The following is a 17,963-nucleotide window of genomic DNA, read 5'->3' on the forward strand; positions in this document are numbered from 1 at the left end:
ATAAAACAACATTTGGAGCTCCAGCAAGTATTTCAATTTTGACAATAAAAATGTTTCGCCATTCAACTCACTTGTAGTTAGCTTGTTAATACGATTATTTTTCTAATGTATTCATCCGGGTTAACGTGCGAAACTGTAAAGAGCCCCCCCCCCCCCACCACCCGTGTCGCACGGTTACGAATACGTGCGCTGTTAAAGCCCTACGTTTTAGTGCCCACAACTGTACAGTAACAGCTCTAGACCAGTGGGTCACGCTTGGCGCTGAGCCAGCTCTGATGCACCAGCCTGGGCCAGAGCTAGCAGCGTACCTGGAAATGCTGCTGTCCATGGGGTATGGAGGCGGGGGGGTGCAGTGGGAGCTGGGCACCATGGGTAACTGGGACTGCAGCACGTGCGTGGGGCTCAGGGGAGACATGTCCGTATTCATAGCCATGTGGCCCATCATAGGAGTCACTAGGGAAACCATTGAGGTACATTTAAACGTTTCGTCTCCGTGAAGGAGACGTCCTGCTACCACCAAGCTACCTTCTGGGAAACACTCTTTAAGTGATTATTTTTTTCTCCATTATGTCCAGCACTGTATTACTGATGCACAAATTGTATAGGAGACTGTCTTTCTCTGTCGCGTACAAGCTTGGTTAAACGTAGCTTTGGCAGAAAAATAACGGTCAAGCACTTCAATATATTTTTAGAAGGTGTGACATTTTTCTTGCCTTTGCGCCCAGATCTGGAGAGACACTTTTGATCAACTTTAAACTGTAAAGTGTTCGGTTCACCCAAGATCAACACGTTCTTATCCTCAATAAAGTGCAAAGAAGTTTCCGGCAGTCAGTAAATTTTGAACGTAAAGGCTTTATCAGGAGTCACTCAGGCGCCAGATAGGGTAACTACAGCCACATTTATTCAAGGTATTTCTGATTGTTGCTGGTACAAAACAAATGTATTGAAAATGTTTTTGGTACAGTAGGTTTGATTAATGTGTACATGTTTTGAGAAGACCAAATCTTTCCAAGAAATGCTCCCATGCGACGATGAGAGCCCGTAACAGACGCTACGGTGGACATCCTGGCGTAACAAGCCGGGAACCTCTAGCACAAGATGACAACCAATCATTTAACCTTCTTTTTTTTTCGCAGTAAAGCTAAGCGATGGGGCTGAAGAAATGCAATCTGTTTTTAAACGTTCCCGAGGTTGCGTAATATCAACAGAACCCGCGGTTCCACACTCCACGGCCACGGGCCAAATGGAGTCCGGTTTCCCACTGGCCCTAGCACTTCGTAGGGGAAATGGCACCGTTTAGGACGCAGACCTCGAGGAGAGGACCTGCTGGCTCAGAGAGAGGCCCCGGAGAGGAGCAACGGGGTCCCACAGAGATCACATTCACCCATTAGAGGAAGTATTCTGACAGGAAGCCCGAGACGAGCACGGTGACCCAGCTATTCCCCTCGTGGCGCACCGCGAGCCCAGACAGGTACCTCGACCTGACGCCTGACAGGCCCTGCTGAGGCGTGCTAGTGGGGTGGTGGGTGTCAGGGGGAAATGCAGAGAGAACTGGTGGTGGGGAGGGGTGGGGAGACGACCGGGACCAGACGAGGAAACGTGCACACGGGGGGTGGAAACAAAGGAGGGCACACTTACTGTCGGTCAGGCCAGAGGCCATGGAGGAGGGGGTGAGTGTGTTGCGCTGCTGTGGGTTGATGAGCTGGCTGACGGAGGGGAGCTTGTTGACCTTGCTGTGGCCGTGGGGGTGTGGGGGTGAGTTGGAGCCGTACTGGGGCTGGGGGGTCATGGAGCTCCTGGGGCAGGGAAGAGGAGGGTACAGGCCGTTACTCTCATCGCCCCAGAGATCCCATCTTTAACGAAAAAGGGTTAACCTGGCTGTTAGTTACACACACACACTGGGAAACAACAGCAGCAACAACAACAGTATTTAAAAATATATTGTGTGTTTGGTAGAGTTGACATTAAACCGGTTGGTTATTATTTACTGTTATTATTTATTATTTCCTGAACTTTCACATTGTTTATGGTACAAATGATTCTCTCTCTCACACATGCAAAGCCTTTTGTGTTAATTGAACTCATTAAAATTAAAGCACATCTCAAAACCTCAATATAATAATGTATGAGTCATTGGGCCTGTGTTTAGTGTTCTTGGTAATCACTGGGCTCTAGCCAAGGTTCCTTGTTTGTGTTAATACTTAGAGACGGGTTGAAGGATGGCGGAGAATGAAGAGGGGAATACAGAGAAAGTAAGTTGAAGCAGAAAACACTTTTATTGAGTTCTGACAGACCAAAGTGCAACAGCCGTGTATCATAATGACAGCAATCTGTTTCAAACAGAACGGTCAAAAGAGTGACTCCTCCACAGAATTCATTGTGCAGCCCTCTATAATGCATACATTACATCCCACAACCCTAACACTAAACATCTTCAAAATTCACAACAATCCAATAGCAAACCAACTGTCCAGCAGTGATTAAAAAAAAACATGACCTGCATTATCAAAGTTATCCTCATAATAAAATCTCCCCCCAAAGGAGAAATAGTGTGTCCCAAACCCTATTCCCATTGTAGAGCACTAATTTTGGACCAGGTCCCATAGGGATCTGATGAAATATATTAAGTGCATTAAACAAAGAGACTGCCATTTAGGACTGACCCTTAGGTTTGAGTCCAGCTCCAATGAAGAAACAAAAAGCAAAATAAGGCGACTTTTAAGAGAGCTCAAAGACAATTGATATCCCGTAGAAAGAAAAAAAAAACACACTAGTGCTTGGTTCCTGACCTACTTCAGTTGTGCAGCCAAAGCTGAAGAGGCCAGCTGAGAGAAGCTTCTAAGCATGTGCAAGGTTTTTCAGACGGTGCTTCACGGGTAGATTGTGCCCCTGTCTATGACTTAATCACTAAGATCATTTTTAGCAAAGGCAACACAAAACAAAAACACAACAAAGACATAAATGGGTCTGTAAAAAATAGTGGTTCAAGCGCTGAACATGAAGCAAACTTTTCAAATTAAGTTCAATAGCTTTACTGCCCTCTTGTGTTTGGGACTGGTGTTGCCACACATTAGCTACAAAATAAGCGTTTCTTATGTTTTCAAAAATAAGGCATGCAAAAAATATCTTGATTTATGATATTACAACGTGACCGCACCCTTTCAGTAGATGCTGGTTTCCAGAGTGACTTGAAGCCTACAGTTGGCACTACAGTTTGAACTTCAGTTGGAGCTACAGTTGGAACTACAGTTTAATGTTTGACTCTGAAGCACCAACAGGCATTTGACATGCCTATATAACTCTGCTCTGAGAATGTGAGAGTTTTGAAAGAGGCGCATCCCTTCAGCACAAATCCAGAGACCGAGAAGAGAGAAGAACAAGAAGAGAGGTAGAATTACAGGGAGTGGAGAGGGAGGACAGAGATATGTGCAGCCCAGAAAGAGACAGATGTAAGGGTAGATGACCGAGGTTGTAGCAGAAGGTCTGGACAGGGGGTGGAGAGGAATGTGAGGGTGAGGTAAGCCTCTTAGGAAGTACTGCATCGTGTCCTCTGCTCCGCTAGGGGTTCCAGCAGCTCCGCACGTAGCTGGGCTTTAAGCAGACTGCAGACAGGAACCAGAGTGAGCGAGAGAGAAGGGGAGAGAGGGAGAAAGGAAAGAAAATAAGGACTCACATAAAAAAGAAAAGAAGTAGACCAGAGAAGAAAAGAAACCAGGTTGACCCATAAAAGAGAAATTACAGAGAAAAATACAGTTTTAAGGTAGAGCTGAGATAATTAACCTGTCAACAGTAAAAGTAGCTTAAGGGGGCCATAGTCCTGAAAATGTTCCAAAGTCAATCCATTTTGTTAAGAAAAATACAATATAATAATAATAGTACAATTAATATTTGTGTCCAGCAGGAGGTACTGTTTAACAACAAAACTAGTTGATTTTATCCATTGGAAATCAGGAGATTCTCAATTTATTCATCAGAGTATGAGAGAAATAGAGAAAATAAAAAAGGAACACTTTTTCAAAGGTGCCAAGAGCTTTTATTTTAACATGAAAAACACTACAGGAGGGAATATGAATACAGTGAAAGGTCATATCGTAGATGACAGTGAAGAAACAATAATATCATGCAAGAGAGCGACATGAGGATCTAATTACACAGTCCTGAGATCTGAAACAATACCCAATGAAATGGGTAAGAAATGGGAGCAGGTTCTTTGTGCAAAGCAAGTTAAGCAGTTCTGACTGGTTTGATGAGTTTGAAGATGTTGAGCGTCTTACAAAAAGAGAATGGTTTTATGTACAGTGCTGATACTGTCCAGTTGATATGGAATAAACCTGAGATCAGATATTGCAGGTTAATTAAGCCAAAGGCTTCCAGTCCCTGTCCTTTCCTGCACTGCCACATTTAGCCACACTGGGGATGGGGGCGCCAGAGGTCAGGATGACAGAACCCATGGTAACTACCCCTAAAACTGGCTTTTCAAACCAGGATTCTTTAAAGCAAATGTAAGCACAATGACCTCACTGTGTCACAAAGTCTGCCAGTTTTCTCTTGGAGAAACAATAGCATAAGCAGTAATTATCACAGGGCGTCAAAGCAGCACACTATTTAAAACTATAATTTACAGATAAACGCCCTTTTCTCTATGGCTTCGGCTGAATGGGCGAGGAGAGGTTGGGCAAGGCCAGCCTGAGAAAGTCTGGATAAAATCTAGCCAATCACTGGAGGTGACTGGAGAAGGGATGTGGAAACTGCTGTTGTGGCTGGCTGTTGTTATTGTTGTTGTTGTTGTGCAAACCTGGCAGTACCTAAAGGCGTTTCCATCTGTTTCTTCAGGCTGTCTGACTGTCTAGTGTGAAAACTGAGTTCATGTCCTGTCGCTCGGGCTTGACTAGCATCCCATCAGAGAGGGACGACTAAACTCACTTTTAGTCATTAAGCTGACGCCTGTATCCAGAGCAACATATTTACATTATTGATTGATACGTTTAGTACCTTTAGTAGTAACTGGATTTAGTAGTAACTGGATTTTTACAGGAGGAGGAGAGGTGTGAATGAGCCAATTAGAAACCGTGGATGATTATGGTGGCCAGGTATGATGGCCAGAATGGACATTTGACAGAGATATAGCGACCGCAGAGAGTCAAGACATCCATTTAACGTCCCAGCTGAAAGACAGAATCCTATGTAGGGCAATGTCCCTATCATTGCACTGGCACTTTGAGATTTCATCTTTAGACCATAGGGGAAAGTGCCCCATACTGGCCATCCGGCCAGAACACGCAACCAGCTCCCCCTCCCGACAAGTAGAAGCATCATGCAACTTCTAGACATCTTCTAATGTCACAGTGAGTTAGAGATCAAAAGGAAAACACGGATAGTAAAAAGCCTTATTCAAATAGTCATTATGCTGGTGAGTTCACCTAATTACGGTAACAATCATAACCAATGTTACACAATCTTAAATCTCAATAACATGCGATGTACCACCAGACAATGCTCAGTCAAGAGTTAAATTATCCACTGACAACATAGAACTTTCACTTGAATCAGCTTTCCTGGCATGCCAACAACACACAGCCTTTATCTATAGGCCAAAAAGTTAATTAAAAGACGAGTAACAGTTGAAATGTCAAGCATGAATCATGCAGAAAGTTAAGAAAGAAAACAAGGAACCAGACCATGGAGCTAATCTGGGGAAGATGGGCCATTCTAGTGTTTAGGCTGTGCTAGTGTTTAGGCCGTGCTAGTGTTTAGGGCGTGCTAGTGTTTAGGCCGTGCTAGTGTTTAGGGCGTGCTAGTGTTTAGGCCGTGCTAGTGTTTAGGCCGTGCTAGTGTTTAGGGCGTGCTAGTGTTTAGGCCGTGCTAGTGTTTAGGCCGTGCTAGTGTTTAGGCCGTGCTAGTGTTTAGGGCGTGCTAGTGTTTAGGCTGTGCTAGTGTTTAGGCCGTGCTAGTGTTTAGGCCGTGCTAATTTTTGTCTTTATTCGTGCTGTAGGTCGTGCAATTGTTTTAGACCCATGCTAGTGTTGTATGTTTTGTTAGTGTTTTTGGTTGTGTTAGTGTCTTAGGTTTTGTTAGTGTATTAGGCAAAGATAGTTTTGTGGATCTGATTGTAGCTAACGGGGTTTACCTCAGTGATTGGTGCAAACAATATCACTGCTACTAGTGGTAGTTTTGTTGAATCTTTTTTTCTAATGACTTTTTTCTTTTTGTCTGTCTGAATGGGTGGATGGGTGTCTGTCTGTACTCACTGTTTCTGCAGGAGATTCTGCTGTTGTTGCCTGTATGACTCTATAGTGTGCTGAGGTAGAAACTGCATGAGTTCCAGAGACTCTTTGATTTTCACCAAAATCTCATAGATTTCACGACCTTTAATCTACAGAGAGAGAGAGAGGCGAGGGGTTAGGTAGCAGTTAGGGGATATATACACGTAAGAGTCTATATACAACATGTTTACTACATTGTTTTACAGATTCTATTGCTCCCAAATGGCATACTATATGCTAGTGCACTACGTTCAATTGGGGTCCCGTGGGTCAAAATAGTGCACTTTAGTAAAAACATAGGACTTTAGGACCGAGATATGTTAAGAGATTATTCTAAAGTATCTGGTCTTCAGGAGGAGGTCAATCAATTTCCACTGAATGAGGAGGAGAGAAGTGTAAGCTTACAGGCAGACAAAACACTTCCTCGTCCGTGGATCTTCTCTTCTTGATGGAAGACATCTGGATGCCATGAGAAGCCTGGCGGAAGGCTGGAGGGAGGGAAGGAGACAGGGATGGAGGAGGAGAGGAGGACAGGGGCCTGGTCAGTACCTGCAGCCACCTGGAGCTGGTTCCACCAGTTGGAAGTATGATTGGTTATATCTCTATGTCACAAAGCTAAAGGCGGGGAAACAAGCACAGAGCGGGAAAACAAGCACAGGGCGGAAAACAAGCACAGAGTTGAAAACAAGCACAGGGTTTTAAAACAAGGATGAAGGAGTGAGTGACGCATGAGGGCGGGCAACATGCAGTGTGTGTGCGTCAGTGTCTGTGATAGAGGATGGGTCAATGTCTGTGATAGAGGATGGGTTAATGTGTGTGATAAAGGATGGGTCAGTGTGTGTGATAGAGGATGGGTCAATGTGTGTGATAGAGGATGGGTCAGTGTCTGTGATAGAGGATGGGTTAATGTATGTGATAGAGGATGGGTCAGTGTGTGTGATAGAGGATGGGTCAATGTGTGTGATAGAGGATGGGTCAGTGTCTGTGATAGAGGATGGGTCAGTGTCTGTGATAGAGGATGGGTTAATGTGTGTGATAGAGGATGGGTCAGTGCTCTAGGTTGCGAATCCAAGCCAGCCAATCAGCCCTCCACCAACACCCAGCGCTACTTACGGCGTTTCGTACCCTCACTGGTCTTTGTTCCATCGGTCACGTGTTGCTTCCTGATGCTGTCCTCATCCGCCTTACGGTCCCGGCCTGGGCAGGCGCAGATCCTGGCCTCAAAGCACCGTCTGCCCAACACCTGACCACTGGGAGGCAACGGAGAGACACAGACCCGGTCAGTAAACACCTTTAATACATTTAGGTTAAGCCAATAGGATCGCTTCATCCCGTTTCCCCAAAGGTTTCTTTTTCCTGAAATCACATTTGGCGGATTCCCTCGCAGCTTGCTTCCTCCATTGTCCTCCAAACGGGATTTCAGAAAAACCCTGGGAAATTCCTGGGAAAGTTCCTGTCATTTTACAAATAAATAAACGACTTACTCTCTGGTCTCCAGGGTGACAATGATGAGGATGGGCCGTCTGTTCATTCCTCCCACACAGCTGGAGTTACACATGAAGTTGTACAAGATGGTCGTAAACTCCGTCCCCACCTGAGAGAGGACAAGAACCACAGGACACCTCAGTGGACCGTGACACCCCGAAACTGATCTATAAGTGGCGTGTGGGGGTGAATACGCCTCAGAATAGAGTGATGGCTGGACGAGCCTGGCTAGCAGCGCAGGTGATGAGCGACTGCTGAAGGCAGCAGCTGCCAGTGAGACTGACTGATTGGGATGTGGGGGGGCGGGGGGAGAGGGGGGGGGAGCGGGCCGCTACGTGACGAGGGAGCGTTTCCCGGGAGGTTGAGGCTCTGACCCGGCAGTTACCCCGGACGAGACACGCGGCGTGCCGTTACAAATGAACCCGGTGCATGTCGGAAACACGCAGCGTGGCACAGGCAGAAAGACAGAGTGGTGTTTGTGACACCTTCTGGTGACAGGGTTGACAGGGGACGGACAAGGAGGAACAGGGAGGAACAGGGAGGAACAGGGTTGACAGGGAGGGGACAGGGTTGACAGGGAGGGGACAGGGAGGGGACAGGGTTGACAGGGGACGGACAAGGAGGAACAGGGAGGAACAGGGTTGACAAGGAGGAACAGGGAGGAACAGGGTTGACAGGGAGGAACAGGGTTGACAGGGAGGGGACAGGGAGGGGACAGGGAAGACCAGGGTTGACAGGGGACAGACAGGGAGGGGACAGCCAGGGGACAGGGAGGGGACAGCCAGTGGACAGCCAGGGGACAGGGAGGGGACAGGGAGGGGACAGCCAGGGGACAGGGAGGGGACAGCCAGTGGACAGCCAGGGGACAGGGAGGGGACAGCCAGGGGACAGCCAGTCGACAGCCAGGGGACAGCCAGTGGACTGCCAGGGGACAGCCAGGGGACAGGGAGGGGACAGCCATCACTCTGGCCTGACGGGCGGCGCTGCTGACGTACCTGGGGAGGCTCGTAGGGGACCAGGACACTCTGACGGCCTGTGATGGAGTCCTCCAGATACTGGGCGTGGCTGTTGCCTTCCACTCGGATCAGATGACTAGGAGGAGCTATCTGACCTATAAAACAGGCTGAAGGTTAATCAGCTGAAATGCACCCATGAAGACCTTTTTATTTCCACAGTTATAAAAGAAGACCTTCATGGGTCAGAAACTACTTTACAGTGATCATCCAATCAACAGAAGACTTATCTGTTATTTAGACTTGTTGAGGTTATAGCCTAGAGTCAGAGGTTGGTAATGACAGCCTTACTGCCCGGGGAGGAGTGGACGACACTGGATGTGTATTACTTTAATTTCTATTTCCTGAGAGGGACAAGCTTACTGACCGTCGTTGAACTCACGGCTGAGCTCGTGGTTGGGGCATCGCTTAACCACTTCGGTCACGTGCTCGGCCTTCTTGTAGACCGGCATGGCTCTGATGACAGCACCCTGTGGTGGGTTGGTCAGGACCTTGATCTGGATGGGACACGTCTTGGCGATCTGACAGTACAGCTTCTTCAGCTCTGTGGAATACTGCAAGGAAAGGGGAGGCAGAGAAAGAAAGGTTATATGGGTTATATTATAGAGGAGAGAGACAGGTTATAAGAGATATATTATAGAGAGACAGGTTATAAGGGATATATTATAGAGACAGGATATAAGAAATATTTTACAGAGAGACGGGTTATAAGAGATATATTATAGAGAGACGGGTTATAAGAGATATATTATTCGAGACAGGTTATAGAGATATGTTATAGAATTATAGAGAGACATAGGACAACAACACCTGGTCATAACAACCATGTCACCAAATATAATCAACAAATTCTATCACATTCTAGCCAGCTTAATAATATATGTTAATAGGCTAAGCTGCTTCTTCTGAAACATCTGGAGGCCTTCTGTTTCTCTGGGGGGTTAGCGCACAGGGTTAAAGACAGGGCAGTGATTAGGGTCTACACAAACATACCTTGAAGACACATGCATGCACACACACACACACACACACAGACACACACACACACACATTTCATCAGAGGTATGTGCTGTGTTGAGGCCAGAGTGTGTGTGTGAGAGACAGAGAGAGAACAAATGAGAAGCAGATAGATGGAACACATCTACCTAATGTGTCTTGGTCTGATGAACCCTGAGGCAGGAACCAGCCTCTTCCGAGGAGTGGAGCCATAAAATAAACCCCTGTCCTCAAGGGGTCCCTTCACAGGACGTTTCTCAGAGCGGCCCTAGGGCCGTGGCTTTCATCATTCATTTTCAAGACAATTACATGGCAAATTCTGCCAAGTTACAAAACAATGTAGTGCATTTGGTTAAGTAGGTGACTCTAAAAGTGCCATTCGATGGTGAATGCAGGAGCTTTAACTGCCTGGCTCACTACTGTAGTAACCAATGGCTCTGGCCCTATCGCCTATTTCACCATAAAGAGGTGACGGGCTTTCCTGCCTTGCTCTTGAAGAAGAGGTCGGAGATGGTCGCTACAGTAACATCTTCATCATCGCCACCACCTGGCTGACACAGCAGATGAGCAAAACTGTGTCATTCACCACAGGAATGGCAGTTTCCTCACAGTCAGACGGGTGTTAGTCACAAGCCCAGAGTCCTAGTCTGAGTCACAAACAGTGATGTAACTTCAGGTACTTTAAGTGACGGTCCAGCCTATGTGGAATTCAACAAAGCATTACATGTAATTCATTAGACTACATGTTTTTTGTGTGTGCTAAACTAATGTATTGCTGAAGATCTGATGAGTCGACAACATTATTATGACATTTTTACTGGACAGTTCCTTTAAAGTGAGCTACCAGACCACACTCGCTAGCTAGGCTACCTAGTGAAACTCGAAACCAACTGGCTCGTCTTCAGACTTTTAAACACAAAATTCGTGATTCATGGAAACGCATTCGGCTTGCCTTATTGGCACTGTAAGAAAGAGAAAGCCGAACATCATCAGGAACAGGGTGAATAGCTTCATCCATCCACGGCAGCACTGTGTAAACAGACACATCTCGGCTGTTCTGCCAAGCCCTGGACTCATCCCTCGTGATACTCTGTCAACACTAATACGTAGCACACTACTTTTCACCAGAGCCTCAATGGGCTGCAGCCAAAAGTATGGCACCTTGGGCAGGGGACTGAGGTGCCATTTAGGACACTGCCAGTGTTTAATCCTTCCAAAGAATAAAGACGTGATGATGGAAAAACACAAAGAAGGAAAACATTCCTGTCAAGTTCACCTGTGAAGGGAAAACAAGTCTCCTGTGTGATGATTGTGAAAAGCTCCTGGGGCAGTGTTCTAGAACAATGTTACATTAAATTCCATTTCTATTAAGTTAGGTTCCAGTGAAAGAAGCCCATCCCAGCAGCTGTATAGGATGGTTTAATGTTATTACACAAGTTACTTGGCAAGGAACACGTCTCCTATCCTCTCTGTGCCAGTAACAAGCCTCCAGCTAGAACTTCCTTTCTTTTCACCAAGAGTTGCTCCCGGATAACACACACACGCGCCAACAAACACAGCAGCACTGACACACACACACCCACACACACACACATACACACACACACACACACTGTCCATCGGCATTCACAAATACTGTTTATTCATAACCACAGATTTATTCTCATTAGATTGTACAGGTTTCAACCTACCTGAACCTGGGTGTTTCCTGGTAATAAAGACATGATATTAATAATAATCTGAGCCTAAACCTTGAACAAATGTCCATTCCTCTTTGACCTCATTATAAAACAGGCCTCTGGAACAAGATAAATAGACCTCTGTCAGGCCCTATTTGTCGTCAGGACAGAGTACCCAAACCAGTCCATACATGGGAGGATTGGTCCTGCTCTAATTAAGGGACAATAAACTAGGCAGAAGGAAAAGCCACAGTTGGAGCTACGCTGAAAAAGCAGTCCCCAGAAATGGAGGGTCTCTAATCGGCTTGAAATTTTGTGAATTTTTTTTTTCATCCAATGTTTATATAATAATGACTGAGGTGCCCAAAAACCAGTTGATTTACGTGAGAAAAGTAAAAGACCTGCACTTTGTATGCAATTATGTTTTCACAGTGAGCTAAACTTCAACCACTCGTTCTTTTCTAACTAGCTGTAGTTAGACCGCAGCGCCTAGCGCCTGTCAGTTACATGATGATTTACAGCTCAGTATAATGGATGAGAATGGGAGTTATGCTGATGATCAGATATTCCATTGCCGGGAGATGCATGCATGTGGACATACTGATGGAAGTGTTCCACGCTTGGAATCAAAGAGGCATTCTAGAAGGTCCTGTTTAAAACACCAGATGATTTAACGTAGCTGATCTCAACCTGACACCCGCTAAGCTGTCACACAGATGGATGAGGGAAGCAGAGTGGGAGGGGGTGTGTGTGTGTGGGGGGGGGGGGGTGGGGGGGTGGACAGAACGAGTGAGGTATGTCTGAGCCGTTAAGACGGCATCCCGTCACAGCGCTTGTGAATAATTGCGAAAGTTGCGATTCATTTAGCTGAAGTCAACAAGATATCGAACATAAACCATTTTCAGTATCTGTCACGGTCAATGCAGAAGACAGCAACTGAAAACTGTTGGGACTGCATACTGTTGGTTAACACACACACACACACACACGCCCTGCCAGATGAAGATAAACCATCCCTGCCCTCAAGCCACAAACTTTAAACACACAACTATGTGCTGCTGGCGCTGTTTGCTGCTGAGGTTCACACACACACATACACACACACACACGACCCGACACCCCACATACATACACACACACAGAACATGCACACCACACACACACCGAACATGCACACCACACACACACCGAACATGCACACCACACACACACACCACACACACACACCAATGCTTCAGTTGCCTCTCATGTCCTCTCTTTCCCCAGGGAGGGTGTGGTCGTCTTTCAGGTGTTGCCATGTAATTATGAGCCATTCACTGGTCACAATGTGAATTACACACTCTACACTGACACACTCCACATTAACACACTCCACACTAACACACGCCACGCTAACACACTCCACACTAACACACTCCACATTAACACACTCCACATTAACACACTCCACACTAACACACTCCACACTAACACACTCCACATTAACACACTCTACACTGACACACTCCACATTAACACACTCCACACTAACACATGCCACGCTAACACACTCCACACTAACACACTCCACATTAACACACTCCACATTAACACACTCCACACTAACACACTCCACATTAACACACTCTACACTGACACACTCCAAATTAACACACTCCACACTGACACACTCCACGCTAACACACTCCACACTAACACACTCCACATTAACACACTCCACACTGACACACTCCACACTAACACACTCCACACTGACACACTCCACACTAACACACTCCACACTAACACACTCCACACTGACACACTACACACTAACACACTCCACACAAACTGGTCACAATGAGATATTAACAGTAACACAATACATAGTTGCGTAATCATATCGGTGTGTCCCAAACTGCACCCTATTGCACTTGACTGGGAATTAGGATAAAACAATGTTCAACAGGAAACACACAGTTCTTATTTAACCAGGGAAGTTGACTGATACGTTCACCTGGGTATCGTTAGTTACCTGCTTCGCTCAGGGAAAGAACAACCCCTTTATTGCCCCTCCTAGTTGGCTCTGGGTTGCGATCTAACAACCCTTCAATTAATGGTCAGAACTTAGCTCCCTATTCATTGAGTGCTCACTAAACCCACACTTTACTATTCAGAGTTCTTTATCCTCTGGTCTAATTCACTCACAGGCTCTGCCTATTTACCCACAATGTAAATACAAAACAATTTCCCTTTTTCAAATAAAGTTTTCTACTGCAAACGTGACCAACAGATAATTCAGACTTTGAGTCTGTGGAATCTGTGAAGGCCCTTGAAAATGGTTCATGAGAGAATAAAATGAGATTTTATTAAGGCTCCTTCGCGTGTGGAATGGAGATAGCTAATTGACTGGAGATTTCTATTTGAATAGAGTTCCCAGTTAGCAAGAAAAGTCAGATATATTTTTTTTTTGATTGATGACTTTTGTACAATTCTAAATGTTTCCTTTTTTAGATGAGCCTCCAAATCCCTCACACCTAATAATGCTCTTGTACCACACACCGACTGTGTACAGGAGAATCAACAAGGATGATAAAAAACATACATCCTGTACATCTCAAATTTAAGAATGCAGCGAATGGTTGCAACTTGCGCCTGCACACATCCATTAGCCTACTGAACACGCGTGTGTAGAGTGATCACGCGTGCGCAGTAGTGTGCAGCAAGCTGGCGTGCGTGTGCGCGTGTGTTACCATTAGCACGTGGCTGAGTGTACGCAGTGGTGTGTGTGCGCGTCCCTCACACGCCATCTCTCGGCGCGGAGACAATCCGACACGCAGTGTTCCACTTCGGCACACCAACATGGTGTTCTCCTCCCAGCGACGCGGCCCAGGTACAGGTCCGGGCAGGCCCACAGCTGTAGCGTTCTTCCCCAGCGCCGGTGGCTGCGGGCGCACGCCCAATCAAGTCCTGACAGACCCGGGCCTTAAACAAGCAGGGCTTGGCGCCTCCAGTCTTGCCCTCTTCATACCTGACAAGTAGCATCATGTCTGCCGCCCAGCTTCTCAATAACCTGCTCTCAGTCTTTCCAAAATGCAAAGAAGGGTTTGTCTTTTTTCTTGCTTCCCTGGAGAAGAGGGGGGGGGAAAACACCTGCTTGTTGTTGAAGACAAATGTCAAGCCAGACGTCAAAAAACATCCCCCTTGTTAGAGATCCTTCTCCTGTGACCCGATTTTATAGCTTCTTGCACGTGGTCCAAAAGACACGTTTGTGAAAACTGATCTGAAGCAACACAGTAAGGGGAAATGTTGAAACGCTGTTTTACAAGAAGTACAAAAATCTCTGCAGCAACTGTACGACCACATGGCACTGTCACGGGATGATGCCGTGGGCTTGAAGCAAGGTATCTGGCGGGTAACTGGGAAGAGCATGTGACGTTGATTCCCAGCCAGACCAAGGATGATGGTTGGGGAGGATCAGCAGTCACTCTTGGGGTGGACCATTAGGACGCCAGAGCCCTTGGATGCTTTTGAAACTGAAAAGGAAGATCAACAGTTTCAAAACATCAACACTGCATCTAAACCTGTTCCACGCAGAGCAACAGCCAGGTTTTCCATGTTGAAAGTCTGGTATGGCCGTTTCAGCTGTTGTTTTTTTTTATGCTTTGTCCTTCGAAAAGAAATTGCTTCCGCTTTTTCCTGCTCTGATTAAACAATCATAATGCTGTTTCATTTCCCACTTCTAAAAGAGGTGAAGTTGTGTGATTAAACTCCAGGGTCAGTGGCTGAGAGCCACAGAAAGGTGACCAAATTTGGGTAATTACGCTGGTTTTCCCCCAGGTTCTCAGAACTTCACTGGTCTGCGTCTTCTGCATCTCTTTCCTCAGCTCGCTTTCCTCACACAAATCACTCATTTAGTGCATTTCTTATAAAGAAAAATGAGGCGGCACAGATATTGAAGAAAGGGATCTTTCGTTTTTCTCTGGTGTGTGAGTTAAACCAGGTCATGTTCACCTGGGTATTGGTGCATGACTTCTACTAGGTCATTTTCATTTGGGCATGTTGACAGGCCTTTCTCCTCAGCTCTTGTTTCCTTTCCTTCTCTATGGCATTGGCAGTTGTATAGCAATGTTGCATGATTGCCTTGCTAATCTCCCATTGTTCAAAACAAGAAAACACTACCGGTTTCGAAATAGTTCCTTTCCACACTGCAGTATTATGGAGAAATAAATTGCTATCACAAAATCTTTTCAACCCTTGATCCCCACCTCCTTCTTTTACATTTTTTTTCCCAGCAGTATGTGTCAGTACTTGTGTCTCAGTTCGGTCCAGGACGAGTTGAGACAAGCAGGTTGACACTAACAAGTCTCAGCTCCGTGTTGTGAGGTGTGGGTCGGGCCCTGTCCCAGCAGATGTTCCCAGGACAGGTTGTGTCTTGTTGCTCTTTGCTGGAACTCTCCAAAAGGGCTCTTCTCCCTCTCGCGGAGCACAGGAAGATGCCACAGCCATCAAGGCACAGAATTTCCAGTGAAGCTCCCTCAGAATGGAGAAGCAGAGGTCACATGCAATACACACACACACACACACACTGACATGCATCTCCCAAACACACACACCACTCATTAACTGCCTGTCCGGACCACAATATTCAGCTTTGAGGCATGGTATTTACCCAGGTATTACCTCTACAGGTCCTTAATCCATTACAGTAATACCACTCTGCTCAATATAGACTAACCCCATCACTATATCGCCCAATAGACAAACCTACATCCTCACAGACCCACCCACAGCCCTACAGACATAGCTATAGCACTATAGACATAACTACAGCACTATAGACATAACTATAGCAGTACAGACATACCAACAGACATACATACAGCACTATAGACTTAACTATAGCAGTACAGACATACCAACAGACAAACCTACAGCACTATAGACATACATACAGCCATGTAGACATAACTACAGCCATATAGAGATAACTACAGCAAGATAGACAAAACTACAGCACTATAAACATAACTGCAGAACTACAGACTTAACTATAGCAGTACAGACATACCAACAGACATACCTACAGCACTATAGACATAACTACAGCCATTTAGACATAATTACATGACAATAGACATACCTACAGACCTATAGGCATAACTACAGCACTATAGGCATAACTATAGCCATACAGACATACCAACAGACATACATACAGAAATATAGACATAACTACAGCCATATAGACATAACAACAGGCATACATACAGCACTATAGACATACATACAGCACTATAGACATAACTACAGCACTATAGACATAACAACAGGCATACATACAGCACTATAGACATACATACAGCACTATAGACATAACTACAGCACTATAGACATAACTACATGACTAGAGACATACATACAGCACTATAGACATAACTACAGCACTATAGACAACTATAGCCATACAGACATACCAACAGACATACAAACAGCACTATAGACATAACTACAGCACTATAGACATTAATATAGCCATAGAGACATGCCAACAGACATACATACAGCACTATAGACATAACTACAGCACTATAGACATAACTATAGCCATACAGACATACCAACAGACATACATACAGCACTATAGACATAACTACAGCACTATAGACATAACTACAGCACTATAGACATAACCCCAGCACTACAGACATACCTACATCCTCCCAGACTTACCTACAGCCCTACTTACCACCCTACAGACATAAGTACGGACATACATACAGCCCTACCGACATACCTACAGCTCTATAGCTATTCACCCCTGAAGATATACAGTAACTACAGTCCACATCTACCCAGACATACTGTTCCCTGGTGGCTTAAATGGTAATAGCATGGCACTTGCAACACTATGTTGAGGGATTTGATTCCCAGAGGGGTTATATTATTACTGTTATTTTGAAATAGTTGAAAAAAATTCTAAATAGGTTTTGGACTGCCGAATGTCCATCCCGTTAAAAGTAGTCCAGTGGCTTAATCTGGTTGCCCTGCCAGAAAGAACCGAATATGAAAGGCCAAAGGATGCTCGTTACTGTCCTGCCATTAAGGACTGAAAAGGATGAGGATTGTCCTACCATAAACGTCGTAACGACTGAGGGCGTAATCACACCACAGTAGTTTTATCCAAATGAATGAAAATTGAGGGCCACATTGGTGCTAGAATGCTTATTTGTAAGGCATTACCTAAAGGTTCCTGACAGGCACCCCCAGCGAATACTGAGGTATAAAGACGAAGTCTCTCTTAATGTGCACAATCTCACACAGGCTCCTCAAAAATGATCCTGTCTCCAGCAATATCACTTGTTCAGTAGCAGGCGCCATATTGGTTACCGGGGAAACAATGTGGTAAGTTTTTTACTCCTTCCAAGTAAAGGAAAGAACATGCGCTGAGTCGTACCACGTCCCTCTGGCCCAGCGAGAGTGTCTCCCCCATGTAGTGTGCATACAAAATAGTATTTAGATATTACGTACAGTAGCCGTCAAAGTTT

At 45.5% G+C, this 17,963-nt stretch overlaps 1 protein-coding gene across 10 annotated transcripts in view; it reads right to left on the minus strand.

Moving 5' to 3' along the window:
* The window catches only part of tp63 (tumor protein p63), a 54,858-nt gene that overhangs the window by 3,941 nt on the left and 32,954 nt on the right, over positions 1-17,963 (minus strand). For 2 of the 10 annotated variants that reach the window (XM_029121601.2, XM_029121604.2), the window contains 8 exons: positions 9,129-9,315; positions 8,744-8,859; positions 7,748-7,857; positions 7,377-7,513; positions 6,669-6,751; positions 6,249-6,373; positions 1,639-1,796; positions 309-453 (listed from right to left, as the gene is read on the minus strand). In XM_029121601.2, coding sequence (XP_028977434.1) covers positions 309-453; positions 1,639-1,796; positions 6,249-6,373; positions 6,669-6,751; positions 7,377-7,513; positions 7,748-7,857; positions 8,744-8,859; positions 9,129-9,315 — 1,061 coding nt within the window. Of the gene's footprint in view, positions 1-308; positions 454-1,638; positions 1,854-1,919; positions 3,603-6,248; positions 6,374-6,668; positions 6,752-7,376; positions 7,514-7,747; positions 7,858-8,743; positions 8,860-9,128; positions 9,316-17,963 lie in introns of those variants that run through there. The other 8 variants (XM_029121599.2, XM_029121602.2, XM_020049281.3 and 5 more) reach the window with 5 other exon arrangements.

Source organism: Esox lucius, chromosome 8, assembly GCF_011004845.1.
Source record: "Esox lucius isolate fEsoLuc1 chromosome 8, fEsoLuc1.pri, whole genome shotgun sequence".
Classification (NCBI taxonomy): Eukaryota; Metazoa; Chordata; class Actinopteri; order Esociformes; family Esocidae; genus Esox; species Esox lucius.